Source organism: Pseudorasbora parva, chromosome 14, assembly GCF_024679245.1.
Source record: "Pseudorasbora parva isolate DD20220531a chromosome 14, ASM2467924v1, whole genome shotgun sequence".
Lineage (NCBI taxonomy): Eukaryota > Metazoa > Chordata > Actinopteri > Cypriniformes > Gobionidae > Pseudorasbora > Pseudorasbora parva.
The window spans coordinates 17,400,496-17,413,864 of record NC_090185.1 but is presented as its reverse complement, the minus strand read 5'-3'; the positions used below and the strand labels follow the sequence as shown (position 1 = coordinate 17,413,864).

Genomic DNA, 13,369 nt, shown 5'->3' with positions numbered 1-13,369 from the left:
CTTCCGCAGGGGGAAGTGACCCGAAACCGCATGAATGAATTTGAGGAACACACAGGAAGAGATCCAATGCCCAGGGCAAAGTCACACTTGCTTGGAATGTAATAAGGAATGAGTCATTAGAAATGAGACAATGAATCTCAAATATATAAATATATATATATAAATATATAAAATACACACTCTGACAGCTCCTGTAGTTGATGAGCCAAAGCAAAACATTTCATGTCAAAAAGATTCTTTTTCATTTTATTTTTGGATTTATTTCTAAGGGGAAAAAAATATATAATTCAATAAATATTATGGCAACATCAACAAAACAGACATACATGGACTTCAACACACAGAAGGCATTAAAAAAATTACAGACATCCTACACTGGGAAACATTTTGTTGTTGTTTTTTTTTATATAAGCACCTACACATTTCTCAACATTTACACACACCAAAATTTGTAATACTGCCTATTTGAAAACAAATTTGAGAACTTTCTTTCTGACCCATTAAAAACAAAAGACGAATGTAAAAAAAGAAAAGAAAAAAAGGTGTTTTGCGCAAGTTTAAAAAGAAAGTGCAACTATAAACATGCAGCAAAACGAGCTTCAAAACTGAAGATTTTGTTTTGAGAAACTTTAAGCACTACAACAGTGGAGCGCATTTTCTCTCACGGCTCTGCAAGGCAATATACTTTAGTCGCAACAAATTTTTGTTTTGAAGGAGAAAGAATGTGAATTCATTGTTTTTCCTCAATCCTCTCGTGTGTGTTGAGAAGCGGACTGCATAGTTTAGTAGAGAGATGAGAGAATTGTTCTTTTAATATGACCTTGAATTTGATCGTTTATCATTAACAATTGTGCTTTAAAGAATTTCAGAGATGTCACAAAAGGCACAAATGTTAAATAACATTTTACAGCTAATGACGGTTTACAATGAAAAGCTAGTTTTGTGCTTGTTCGACAATCATTCTTATGCGACATTCACACTGACAGAGATTAACTTGCTATAATATTGGTTTCTAGTACACGTTTCTACACAATGATCAATTAGTGTTTCAAGAACTGACTTGTCATTAAGTGAGGTTTTCTAGTTTAGCAAGATAGTCTAAACATTTAAAAAAAAATGTTGTCAACATTTTCAGTGAAAATGCTTACATTAGCATGCTGACAGCATTTTGCACCATTCCGCCATTAGTTTTCTTCCAGATTTGCATGAAGTTGAAACTGCATTGCAGTGTAAATGGTCTCAGTTGCTCATTTGGCCTCAAATCACCAACTCTCATTGCAAATGTATGACTTCCAGATGTTTTGTCCCTGCAAATCTCTGTCAATGTGAATGCCCCTTCAGGGATAAACCGAATGCAAATGAATACTAAATGATCAGGTCAATTCTCAAATGTTCTATTTGCGCTTCCATACAACTGGCCTATAAAGACAAGCGGAACCATGTTCTTACAAAACCGTGAAAGAAACTCTCATTGATCCACCGAAAGCCCTCAAATACACATCCATCATGCACTCCACAACGTCAAACACTGAGTCATCCGACTTGAAAACCTTCCAGTTCTTTGGTTTTTCTTTTTCTGAATCCTAATGAACCGTAATGTGATTATGAGGAGTTATAAGAGAAAACAGTGCGAGTTCAAATATACCAGCGGCGTCTCCATGGTGACAGTTTTAGCTGAGCTTAGCATAAGAAAACGAAAACCACGCACACACACAAACTCGTGCTCTTGGTCTACAGAAGAAATAAAAGAGACCAAGAAGGATCGAAGGAGGAAGTGATTCGTAACCACAGTGATACATGCTCCTTTCATATCCTCATTTAGCTGTACAGACTCAAAAAGAAAGAAGCGAGAGTTCCGAATGTCCAAATTTCGCCATATTCCATAATGTCCTCCTCCCCTTCGCTGTTTGTTGCGCAACCATTAATACCAACCGAAACGTGCATTTTTTTTTAAAATAGCTGTGAACCAAAGCTCAGCGGAACTCTGGACTCAATGGTTATGCGATTCTACGTCCTCCTTCCTTTCCTGCAGCAGAAGGAACCCTCCAGAGAGGAAGCAGTTTCACATCCAGGAGCAGGAAGGAAGGCCTCCCATCGGCCCAGAGGGTGGTGACATCCTCCTGCTGAGTGGATAAGTTTAGGAGAGGTGGTTGGGGCCGTACTAAGGGTTTACGTCCAACAAGTGGAACCCTCAGACTGGAGAGACCTTTAAGGACATCAAGTAAACACTCCCGCTCTCCACTTTTGCTTTGTCTATGGAGGCAATTCCAGACCTTTTTTGCTTCCACAGTCCACCCTCACCGTTTCCCAGAATGAATCGGTCCCCCCGAACACCTTGCACTACATGACCGTGCAACTCTTCGCTTTGTCTTTGCGTAGGTCTGTTGAAACGGCAGCAAGGTCTGGTCGGCTAGGCATGTGTGATATGCGTTTGGTGGCGCGTGCCGATTTGTTGCGCTTGATGTTTTTGTTGTTCTTATTTACGCAAGCCAACGTTGCGACGTGGAAAATGTCCCGCACGCTGTTCTCCGACTGCACCGCGGAGCATTCGATATAAGGTGCGGATATCTGCTTGGCCATAGCTGAACCCTAAAAGAGAGAGAAAGAGGATATAATGAGCTTTAAGCAGCAATTAACAGTTCGGTCGTGATTTGTTCCTGAAGTGCTACGATTACTGCTTGCAATTTCATCAAAATTAAGTTTAGCTTTGTGCACAGGAAGATTTTGCACTTTATCACCCAATGCACGGATTAGATTAGTAACTAAATCCATTGCAATGTTGGCGCTAAATGTAATTACTGTTAAAGTAATAAGATGAGTGTTAGATAACAAGGCAAATTAAAGATCTAAAGTTAAGCGTCTCAATGCCGTCCAACCAAATTGCAAATGGAGTTTATAAGAGAACCACTCACCTGATCGTAGGACACCGGCGTCTGTCTGTGATTGGACAGCTCCACTAAAGTCGTGAGGTCCGTTCTAAGGTCTGACTTGCAACCGACGAGGAGCATCTTTGTGTTGGGACAGAATTCCTGGATCTCTCCTTTCCACTATGAGGGAAAGACACAAAAGCAACACGGAAAGATGAAACCGACTGGCCTTGATCCAGAGGACAAAAGACAAGAACAAGTGTTTCCTGTTCTCATTCTCTTAGAGGATCACGTTCCATCCCATCCCTTTTTTTCACAAGCACAAGAGTATTAATCTTCCTTGCTAGAGGTGAGGCACATGCTTCCTGTGGGGATAAAGCTTGCACTGTAATGACTGCTTTTCAGGGTGTGTATCTGTGTGTGCTTCTTCCCAACAATGCTACAGGTGATCTGCATTCCTGTCCTTCCCACACAAAGCATTTTTTTGTGTTGGTGTGGCATTAAATCGCCGGATTTAATCTGGCGGGAGACAGGCAGTTACAACACAGCCATACGATTGTTCACACAGGAACACGGACACCGTACATTCCCTCGTTCCCATGATCCTTTTGTGCTCACCTCTGGCTCCCAGGGGCCTCAAAGTCCAGGGAGACAGCACTAGCTGGGACTCACGTGTAGCCTGATCGTATTTCCGATTCTGCGACCCAGATTTCAACCGTTTTAAGACAATCGGGCTGAACTTCCACTCACATGGTCTAGCTAATGCCAGCGTAATACTATCAAGGGGGGGCCTAACCGAGTGAAACAGAGCCATAGGGCATTTCAGACACCTGACCCCAGACTGAGAGTCTACAAGAAGACATCTAACCCTACCAAACAAAGGGCGACTTTATTTGGATGCAACAAAGAGTGGGCAGATCACAAAGAACTTGTAGAGGAATTTCTCTGAATCACAGTCAAGGCATTTAAAAGCCAATTAGACCGTCAGAAACCAGGAAGGTCAAGCCTAAAGTTTGATATCCAAGAAACTCAAAGAATTTAATGCACCACACCCATATTTGGCCAAGATGTCAACTATTTAGACTATAAAACAGTTTTCCTTTGTCAACAACATTGTCTTCAATTAAGAATTTCAGGTGGTCATTTTGGAGGCCTAATATCTGATTGTTAATAGCAATGTTGTTTAATCCCTGAAACACAGCTCTAATCCTAAATTTAGTTGAGTTGATAGGAATGTTCTTCAAGACCCCAACCCCAGTGCTAAAATCTGTTTGGTTGATAGCAATGTCATTCAATCCCTGAAAGACAGCTCTGATCCTAAATGTGGACAGGTTGATGGGAATGTTCTTCAAGACCCCAAACCCAGTCCTAAAATCTGATTAATTGGTATCAAGATCAATCCAGGAACAACAATGCATATTCATAAATGAGTCTCCTAGTTGTTTAGCTCACATTAAGCATTTCAGTTGCTACATTGTGTGAAAATGTTCACCTTCTTTAGGACGCTGTCCAGGGTCTCCGGCCGGCTGATGTCAAAACATATGATGACGGCGTCCGAATCTGGATACGAGAGCGGTCTGACGTTGTCATAATATGGGGAGCCTGTAACACAGAAAGGTGAATTGGTCAGGAAGAACCTGTTTGCTTGAACGTACGAATGCACAAATAACTTAAGGACAGTGGTTCAGTCTGGAGGGCTGTCAAAATAATCGCTTAACCTCATTTAACTTTTACTCGGTGACAGTACAGACAGTAATTTGAAAGCAATCATGAATTTTTAAACCACTGAAGCCCCTTTTCAGACACTGAACATGAAACTTTTACACAAATGCGCGCGTTCGCTTTCCAGAAGGAATGAAAAGGCCTTTAAACAGAACACTTCCCATTCTTTGTCACTGGTGCAATGCGGATTAGTTTAGCTAGTGGTAAATTATGATCAATAATGATTTACACAAGCTCACTCAAAGTATGAGCAATAAAAATACTGATGCTTGCCTTAGCTTAGCTAATAATTAGACCCTTGCCAGATGTAGCATTTCCCTGATGGCTAAAACCGGAGATGTTGTTCTTTGTGAGGACAGTACAATCCAGGATTTACTCTGACAGAACGAAGCATTCCCACCCACCGCTAACTCCGCCAGACACACGGTATGTAAAATCCACACAGGACAAACATGGTGTTTTACGAGAGAGAGAGAGAGAGAGAGAGAGAGAGAGAGAGAGAGAGAGAGAGAGAGAGAGAGAGAGAAGAGGAGAGGAAAAGGAGGGCTGTTTAGTTTGACAGAATGATATTTCACAGTGCCAGAAGTTTAGTAGAAAAATGTGAAGTTGAAAACACATGCAGCCGCAGGACTTTACAGCTCATATTCCAGCCACAGCTACAGGCCAAAAAACAAGAAAACAACTCGGACAACATTTCACTTTTTCACATGAAGCACGTTTGCTTTTGATTATGGTTAATAATTTAATCACTGATTTGTATTGTCAAGTGGTAACTACATCTGTATCTAGATCTAATTATCAAAGTTATTTTGAAAACAATACTTTTTTGTTAGTGTGGCCTTCTGTCTTTTCTTGTAGACACAATGCCCACACACATGCATACATGAATATACACTCTCTCTACTGCAACAGACCCCCCCCCACCACCACCACCCCACACACAGTTTTCACTCTAAACAGCTCACTAAACACATTATTTAATTTCTCTGTCCAGTGCACACATAACAAATCCAAACCCTGCTGAGTGTCTCTGTACAGTATTTGTGTAAGTAATAGCTAACTCCAGTGACACACACACTTGTGGGAAACCATAGCTATAACAACACACGATACATTCCTTAACCTACACACAAGAGTGTATGTGTGTGAGGGATACTGACAGCTGATGGATTCAAATGCTTCTCTAAACATGTGGTGACTAAGACCACGAAAAAGCACACGCATACACACACAGGAAAGAATTCTTGGCTGTTGGTGTTTTTTTGGCTTAGATCCCTCAGTCTTCTTGACCAACATCAAAACAAAGCAATAAAGACACAATTCTCCAACTCTGCAAAGTAAACCCGTAAACTATGCTATACAAACTCCCCTGAGAATCCCTACTATTACAAACTTTTACAAAAAGGTCTTTTCAAACTCCACATCAGTAGACAAGTAAATTCCTCCTGAATTTAATTTCCTCCTTGACTAACAAGGTAAGAATCATTTCAGAGAATATAATGACACTTTTTTTCCCCCCGACAGCCCACCACACAATAGCCGCTTTGTGGAGTACGAGAGCAAGCCTTTCCTCACAGGAATGTGAGGCATGTGGACCTAAATCGCAGAGGTTAGAAATATGATCCGACCGACAATAGCTGACCAGCTTTGAGGAGAGGGTCTGAGAGAGCCTGTCCCAGCAGGAGCCCATTCAAATTATCCCGGGAACGTTTTGTTTACGGGGGTTAGTTGATAATGAGGTCTCCCCTTGCTGATAAAAGGGTTGGATTAAGGAGATTAGATAATATCGTAGGTCAAGACATTAAATAATATATAATATAATGTAATAACTGAAGGATACTAATTAACAAAATGAAATTAAGTGCAAAGAAGTGAGAAAAACTGCTAGGATGTAGTGTGTGGTTTCTATAGAACTGCTAATTTGTTGATAGGGTGGTCTGGGTAGTTACTAGAGCCCCTTTCACACTACACGTCGGACCCGCAATATTCCCGGAACATTGCCGAGTCGCCTTCTGTGTGAAAGCAACCATGTCCCAGGATTGATTACCGAATTCGACCCGGGTCGGGGACCTAGTAATATGCGGTATTCGACCCGGGACGAGCGCTGTGTGAACAAAAGCCGAAACTAATGCTGCAACGTGTACATAGTTATTGTGCGACTCCTAGAGCTTGTTTTTTCAATAATACAACCCTGCAGTGCCAGAAGAGCTAGTCGGTGTTTTAAACGCAGAGAGTGTTCGTATACAAAAGAAACTAAAATTAAACAAGCAGAAATGTGCGCAAACTGGACACAAGTCGAGACCACGGAGCTCCTTACTATCCGCGCTGAAGCTGAGATCGCTCACCATTATACGTCACATCAGGATGTCACGTGTCAACTCGACCCGGGACCGTTACGGGTTGTGTGAAAAGTGCACATATTACGGTATTTCGCTGGCAGTGTGAATGGACCAAATCTAGCGACCCGGAAACAAATGCCGGGTCGCATTATCCGTGTATTTGCCGGAATTGCAGTGTGAAAGGGGCTTAGGTGGTATCTTATTGGCCAAAGTCAAAGAGCCCCCAACACTTTTTTTGCACAAGTGATGCAAAAAACAATGTTACGCCGCAAGTAAACTAGAGCGAGTGACGCGATGCGAATATTCGCTTCACTTTTGGTGCGCGCACACACACACCACAAGCCTCTAGGATATCCAACAAGTAGAGATTCTTTGATTGGATCTTGACCACTTTTCAAGATCCAATCAAATCACAATAAATATCAAGCCAGACCTATCGATATTTCAGTGTAAAATACATCACACTGCAGAGTTTCAATGTGTTAGGAAAGTCCTTAGACTTGGAGATTCACATTACATTTTTGTGAGGAAGAATTCATTCCAGCTTTCAGCCCATAACCTCAGCAGTCTGATCAAGAAGTCTGATAAAACATTTCAGCTGCAAAGAAGTGACATCCCACAAGGTCACCCAACCAAAGTTGCAAATTCAAAGATACCAACCAATCGAACTGTCATGACAGTGTATCTTTCACCGGCCCTAAGGTAGGAAAGAGATAGGAACAATGAGGAACAATGGACTGAATTTGGCGCTATGCTTATCCGAAACAATATGCTTATTGTAAAAATTTACAACTCACAAAAGAACAAAATCCCAGAGCAGTGCGTGTATATATTGATTGACCATGGTCTGACTGGTGGATAAGGAACCTTAGAGACAGGCATGTCAAGCTTCTGGCTTCATATCGGCAGGGGGTTTCTGGTCAATAAGTGTCTGGAAGAGCAGAGATGGGGGAAGGGGTCCGATTCCACAGAGGATCGGCTATATGGGGATATACACATGCATGCTCATGGCCATCGAAGAAGATCAGAGAGCATGCGGTCCCTCGTCTCCAGTAGCGTTATCCTGACTTGGCTTCTTGTGTGTCGTATAACACAATACATGCACATACACAACTGGGTGTCAGATTTAGAATGAGCCCTTGAATCAATATACCCCTAATGCAACATTCATGCAGTGGACTGGCAACTGCACTTTGACATTGAAATAGTGACCAAAGATTGCTCGGTTTTTTTATTGTTTATTGCTGTGAACGGGAATCGTTTGAACAAACAACAATGTGCAACAGTCCTAAAAAAAAGATGTTAGGCAAGACCTGAGCTCAATCAAAACTAAAACAAACAAAGAAATACATTTGTATTCCCCTCTTTTGTACTCCACACAAAAACTCTTGGTCGTACGTTCTCGAAAGCGAACTGTTTGAATTCGGAATGGTACGCTTGTATTCTACTGTATCAATAGGTTCCATGGCGGATCAGTGACGGATATTGCCAGCTGAATGGTGAATAGGGTCGTGACTCAACAGCTGATTGGTGGACAATGACAGGAGCAGCCAGCCTCTTGGTTGACGGGGGTGGCAGCTGTTGGAAACAAAGCAGCAAAAAGGAGAGATGCCAAGAACTGGGAAATCCATTCGGACAATTCTAGGAGCAACCCCCGAATTCAGCGACTGTTCAGAAACACTCAAGGAAATAAATCTAAGATTATATGAGGGCAAATACACAAGGTTGCCTAGTCCACATGTCTCTTTTTCTCATTATCTGGAATGTGCTCAGGTGTGTTTGGAACTTGTTAAATCCTGGACTTAGGCATTTGAGAGGAAATACCGCACACACACACTGGGGAGACCTTGGAGCCTGGCTCTGACACAATAACTTACACAGTAATGAACAGCAGACTGGAAGCCCACAGCCTGACACAAGCAACTAACTACATATCCGAACGTCAGTACCAGACGGGCGGCCCTGCCCGCAGACGCCCACCACAGACATCTATCAGCCGAACACTTTCCTGTACCTACCTACATCACAAACCAAACTGGACCACCACACATTAAATTCTCATCAGATAAAGCTCTAGTTTGAGCTTTAAAATGGCTCTAGAGGGAGAAAATGATTCCGGATTTGAGTAAAAACCCAAGGGCCCGGTTTCGAAAGCAGGGTTTAGATTAAGCCAGGATTTGGCCTTAGGTTCATTAGGTTAATAATTTAAGCTTTTATAAACATGCCTCAGAAAAACATTACTGGTGTGCATCTTGAGACAAAACAATGGCACTGGCATATTTTAAGAGAAGTTATTTTTGGTTAAAACACCTCAATAATGCCTTTTAATCTAGGACTAGGTTTAACCCCCCCTTACTCACCCCCGTTTCGTTCGATACCCGTAAGACCTCCGTTCATGTTCGGAGCACAAATGAAGATATTTTTGTTGCAATCCGATGGCTCAGACAGGCCTTCATTGACACCAATGTCATTTCCTCTCTCAAGACCCATAAAGGCACTAAAGACGTTGTTACAAAGCCCATCTCACTACAGTGGCTCTACAAAATGTTATGAAGCGAGGAGAACGGTTTTTGTGAGCAAACAATAATAGTGATGGGCCAATTTCAAAACAAAGTTTTGAACAGTTATGAATCAGTGTATCGATTCAGGATTTGAATCGCGTGGCAAACTGCTCAAATCATGTGACACTGGCGAGCCGAATCATGAATCGATTCATAATGATTCTAATCTTTTTCTCCCAAGATTGTAGCACATTCCTCTAGGTTTTAGAGGAAAAGCTCAAAATGTCACATTCAGATTTATAATATAGATTCACGATTCATGTTCAGAAAATGGCTGCAGATTTGATTTTAGATTAGCTCAGTTCTGATTCTACCATGCAATAAACGTACTAGCGTGAATGTCCTTTTTTGCCAAGGCTGGTGTGGTGCTGCTCTAGCGAATGAAATAGAATAGCCATGCTGTTCACAAGTGTCAAGTTTTGCTGGTTAAGATAGTTAAGAAACCTAGACTCAAGCAAACCAGCATTCAAAACTAGGGGTGTCCATGGTAAACCGATCAACCGTTAAAATTTGCTTAACCGAGTGAAACATTTTGCTCAGTTAAGTGGCGTCAATAACGTGCTTTGAATTTAGTTGTAATATATTTTTGCACCACTAGAGACCGCCAGAGCGCTCCCAGACATTTGTAATATCCACAAGAAGAAGTCATGATCAGCTTTCTTACATGAAGCGGGCAAAGAAAAGTACAGCGTGGGAGCACTTTAAAATTGAGAGTGACGGGGCAAAATGCAAGTATTGCAATGCAGTGCTTACCGCATTTTTCAGGCTATAAGTCGCTCCCGAGTATAAGTCGCATTAGTCAAAAAATGCGTCATGAAGAGGAAAATAACATAAGTCGCACTGGACTTTAAGTCGCATTAGGGCAGAAGCAGAGCGGGAGCCGCGCGCTGTGCATAACGGATCAGAAGAAAGAAAGTTTGAAGTGAGAAACTTGTGAGGGACTAGCGAAAAGCAGAGGTTACTTTAACTGTAATGAAGAAAACAAAAAAAGCTAATCGCGGACTGAAAGCAAGATGGCCAGAGCTGAAGGAACGAGTCCACAGATGCTTGAACTCTCTGCCGTGAGAGGCTCAGCCGTGCGAGTCAAACGCTGTGTGAATCATTCTCGGCTGCATATTTTACTACATGCCCTAATCATGCAGGCGCCCTCGCGGCCACTTGCATTGCTCGTGAACTGGAACTCGCATCTCATCGTAATTTAACGAAACTCAGCGTAGGCCTCACAGACATGAAATATATCTTAAGAAAGCTCGAAATGTCTTTTAACAATTTAAAATGAAAAGAAATAGGCTACTCTCTGATTATGTAATCCATGATGTGCATTTCTCTCTATAGGCGCGTTCACTACGGAGATGGCGGTCGTCAAATTAATAAACTAAAAATAATAACCCTGACGCACACTATGGTTAACCGAGTATTAACCGCTAAGGGCCTCGGTTAACGGTTAATGAAAAACTTGAAAACGTGCAGCCCTATTCAAAACCCAACAGAAGCTATTGACCAACTGGGCTAGCCTTTCAGCAGGTCAAATTGGCACATGGTTCTTGATTTAGGAAATCACTCCAGACTGCCACATGGTTTTGGATGCAAGAACTGATTGAGATTGAGAATATAACTCTACATTTAGAAAATGACTATTTGCATATCGCTCATTTGTTGTCGGTCTACCTGGGTAGGCTGCAAAATCTACAGTAGCTGGTAAAGTTGATCAAACAGCATACCCTTCCTGGTTTTCCTAGTTACGAAGCTTGGTAGCTTAATATATGGCACGTAGGCTAACTTTACATTTCAGACCACACACAGCAGCAAACAACTTCAGGTCTGAACGCAGGTTACCCCAGATCATAGCTAAGCTCCAAAGAGGCCACCGTCTAAAGCAGTCTGTCTGGCTGGATGCTTTACAGGGCCTGTGATTACCTCCAGACAGCAGGTCTGATCTCTCCTGGGCGATCCGGGCACAAGCTCTGGAAACGCACCAACACCCTACATTCAGTATGAGCCAGTCAAGACTACTCTAATTTGCCAGTGTGGTCACGGCTGTTTGCTTTTGTTAAACGTGTGAATTGCAGCACGACCCCAGCTGTGGCAACAGTTTTGGTTTCATCTGTTTATCCAAAACATCACGTTCCCTGTGATGCCATCCTAACATTCCTTAAAAGTGAGGCGTCCTCGGATCATGTTCCACAGATGGGTGGAGTGTGTGAGAGTGTATTAGCGGGGTGTGTGTGTGTGTGAGTGAGAGTAAATGCTTGGCAGGCTGTCGTACTGACTCAACAACCGAGAATCGCTCACCGTTCAGAATAAGAAAGAAAAGCCATTAAACAAATCCAGATTTTCCTCCAGGCGTAAAGGCAATCGCTAACAATCACATCATTGCAACACACAGATGCATCAAAATGATGAAATGTTCGCTGGCTTCATGAAGAAACAAAACAAGTCTGGACATGTCTCGAACCAACATCTTGTAAATTAACTAAACGGACATAAAATACAACTTCTGAAGGCAATACAATCACTGTATAGGTCAAAAATGGCAACAAGGCCTGTATTTACCGACTTCAATGTACATTTTCAAGACATTATGGCATTATACAGTGCATATAGTATATCATTTACTCATATAGTATATCAATATTGCAGGGGTCTTTAAAAGGGGTTTGCGATGCTACTAAAGGTAATCCGCAAATTATTGTTTGACCTCAAGCTAATTTTTATTATTATATATTAACTTGTACAACTCCAACTAAAATTATAGAAGCTTAACACAAGAATATGGTAATATATGCATATTATTATAGACCAGGCTTAACACGCAACACTCAATTGTATAAAATACAGTATGTAAAAAAAGGGTCCCTGATCTGGTTCTCTATTCACCAAAGGGTCATGAGAAGGGTTAAAGACCCCTGTACTACAGTAGCCTATGCATTTAGTGTATACAAAATATATTTGCACTTTGTAATGTTTTAATAAACTAAATGGGACAGGACAAAATCATTATTTAAGACTCACCTGAGGTGTCCCACAGGCTGAGCTCTATTCTCTGCTTGTCAATCTCAAAACTTGCTGTGTAATTCTCAAACACAGTGGGCACGTAATTCTAGGATAAAGAAACATGAAAGCAATGAGTAAATACTACCAAACATGTCGATTTTAAAAATGTTAAACTGTAGATAGATATATGCTATAGGATTAAAAAGCACGTCAATTCTAAAGCCTAAAGGCTGAGTTGCGCACCCACTGGATTTTACGCATCTCACCTCTGGGAAACAGTCCTTGGCAAAAACGTGGAGCAGAGCGGTTTTCCCACACTGACTATCCCCCACGACCACGATCTTACATTTGAGGCTCTGACTCGGATCCATTCCGGGCTGAAGGGACAGTTTCTGTATAGATCTTCTCTCCTTCATTGATTGTCTTTACGCGCAAGTCCGTGGAGGAGCACAACGGAAAAGACTCGCACAAATACACAGCGAACTATAATCACTCTGGGAAAGGTGCGGGTTCCCTCTGTCCGTGTCCTGGTCTTTCTCTTTCTCTCTCCCTTTCTCCCCCTCTCTCTCCTGCAGGGATATACATCAACTGCTTGAATTACACTTTTTGGGTATGTGCTGTGTTTTATATGCGCCTGGTAAACCAATGGCTGTCCTTGAGGATATCCTGAGATCCTCCCCTTTCCTTCAGCAGGGAGAGGGAAAGAGCGCACCCTAGAGGCCTTTATAAATATAACTTTAGTTTTTAGCTCTATGAGGAGGTGTGATGATGTCCCCAGTGACAAAAATGCCTGATTTTTAGCAATAGTTATATGACACCAATGTCATTGCTGCTGTTGTATGTGCTGAATCGTTTTTTCTTGTTTATTAAAAAAATAAACCTATAC

General features: G+C 41.8%; 1 protein-coding gene across 1 annotated transcript; it reads right to left on the bottom strand.

The window, feature by feature from the left end:
* Positions 1-234: 234 nt before the first annotated feature.
* rnd3a (Rho family GTPase 3a) lies at positions 235-13,066 on the bottom strand. The gene is made up of 5 exons (XM_067415704.1): positions 12,750-13,066; positions 12,502-12,589; positions 4,360-4,469; positions 2,913-3,047; positions 235-2,589 (listed from the first exon to the last, which is right to left on the bottom strand). Exons 1-5 carry the CDS (start codon positions 12,897-12,899, stop codon positions 2,341-2,343), a joined length of 732 nt encoding a protein of 243 aa, XP_067271805.1. The 5' UTR covers positions 12,900-13,066; the 3' UTR covers positions 235-2,340.
* Positions 13,067-13,369: the final 303 nt, after the last annotated feature.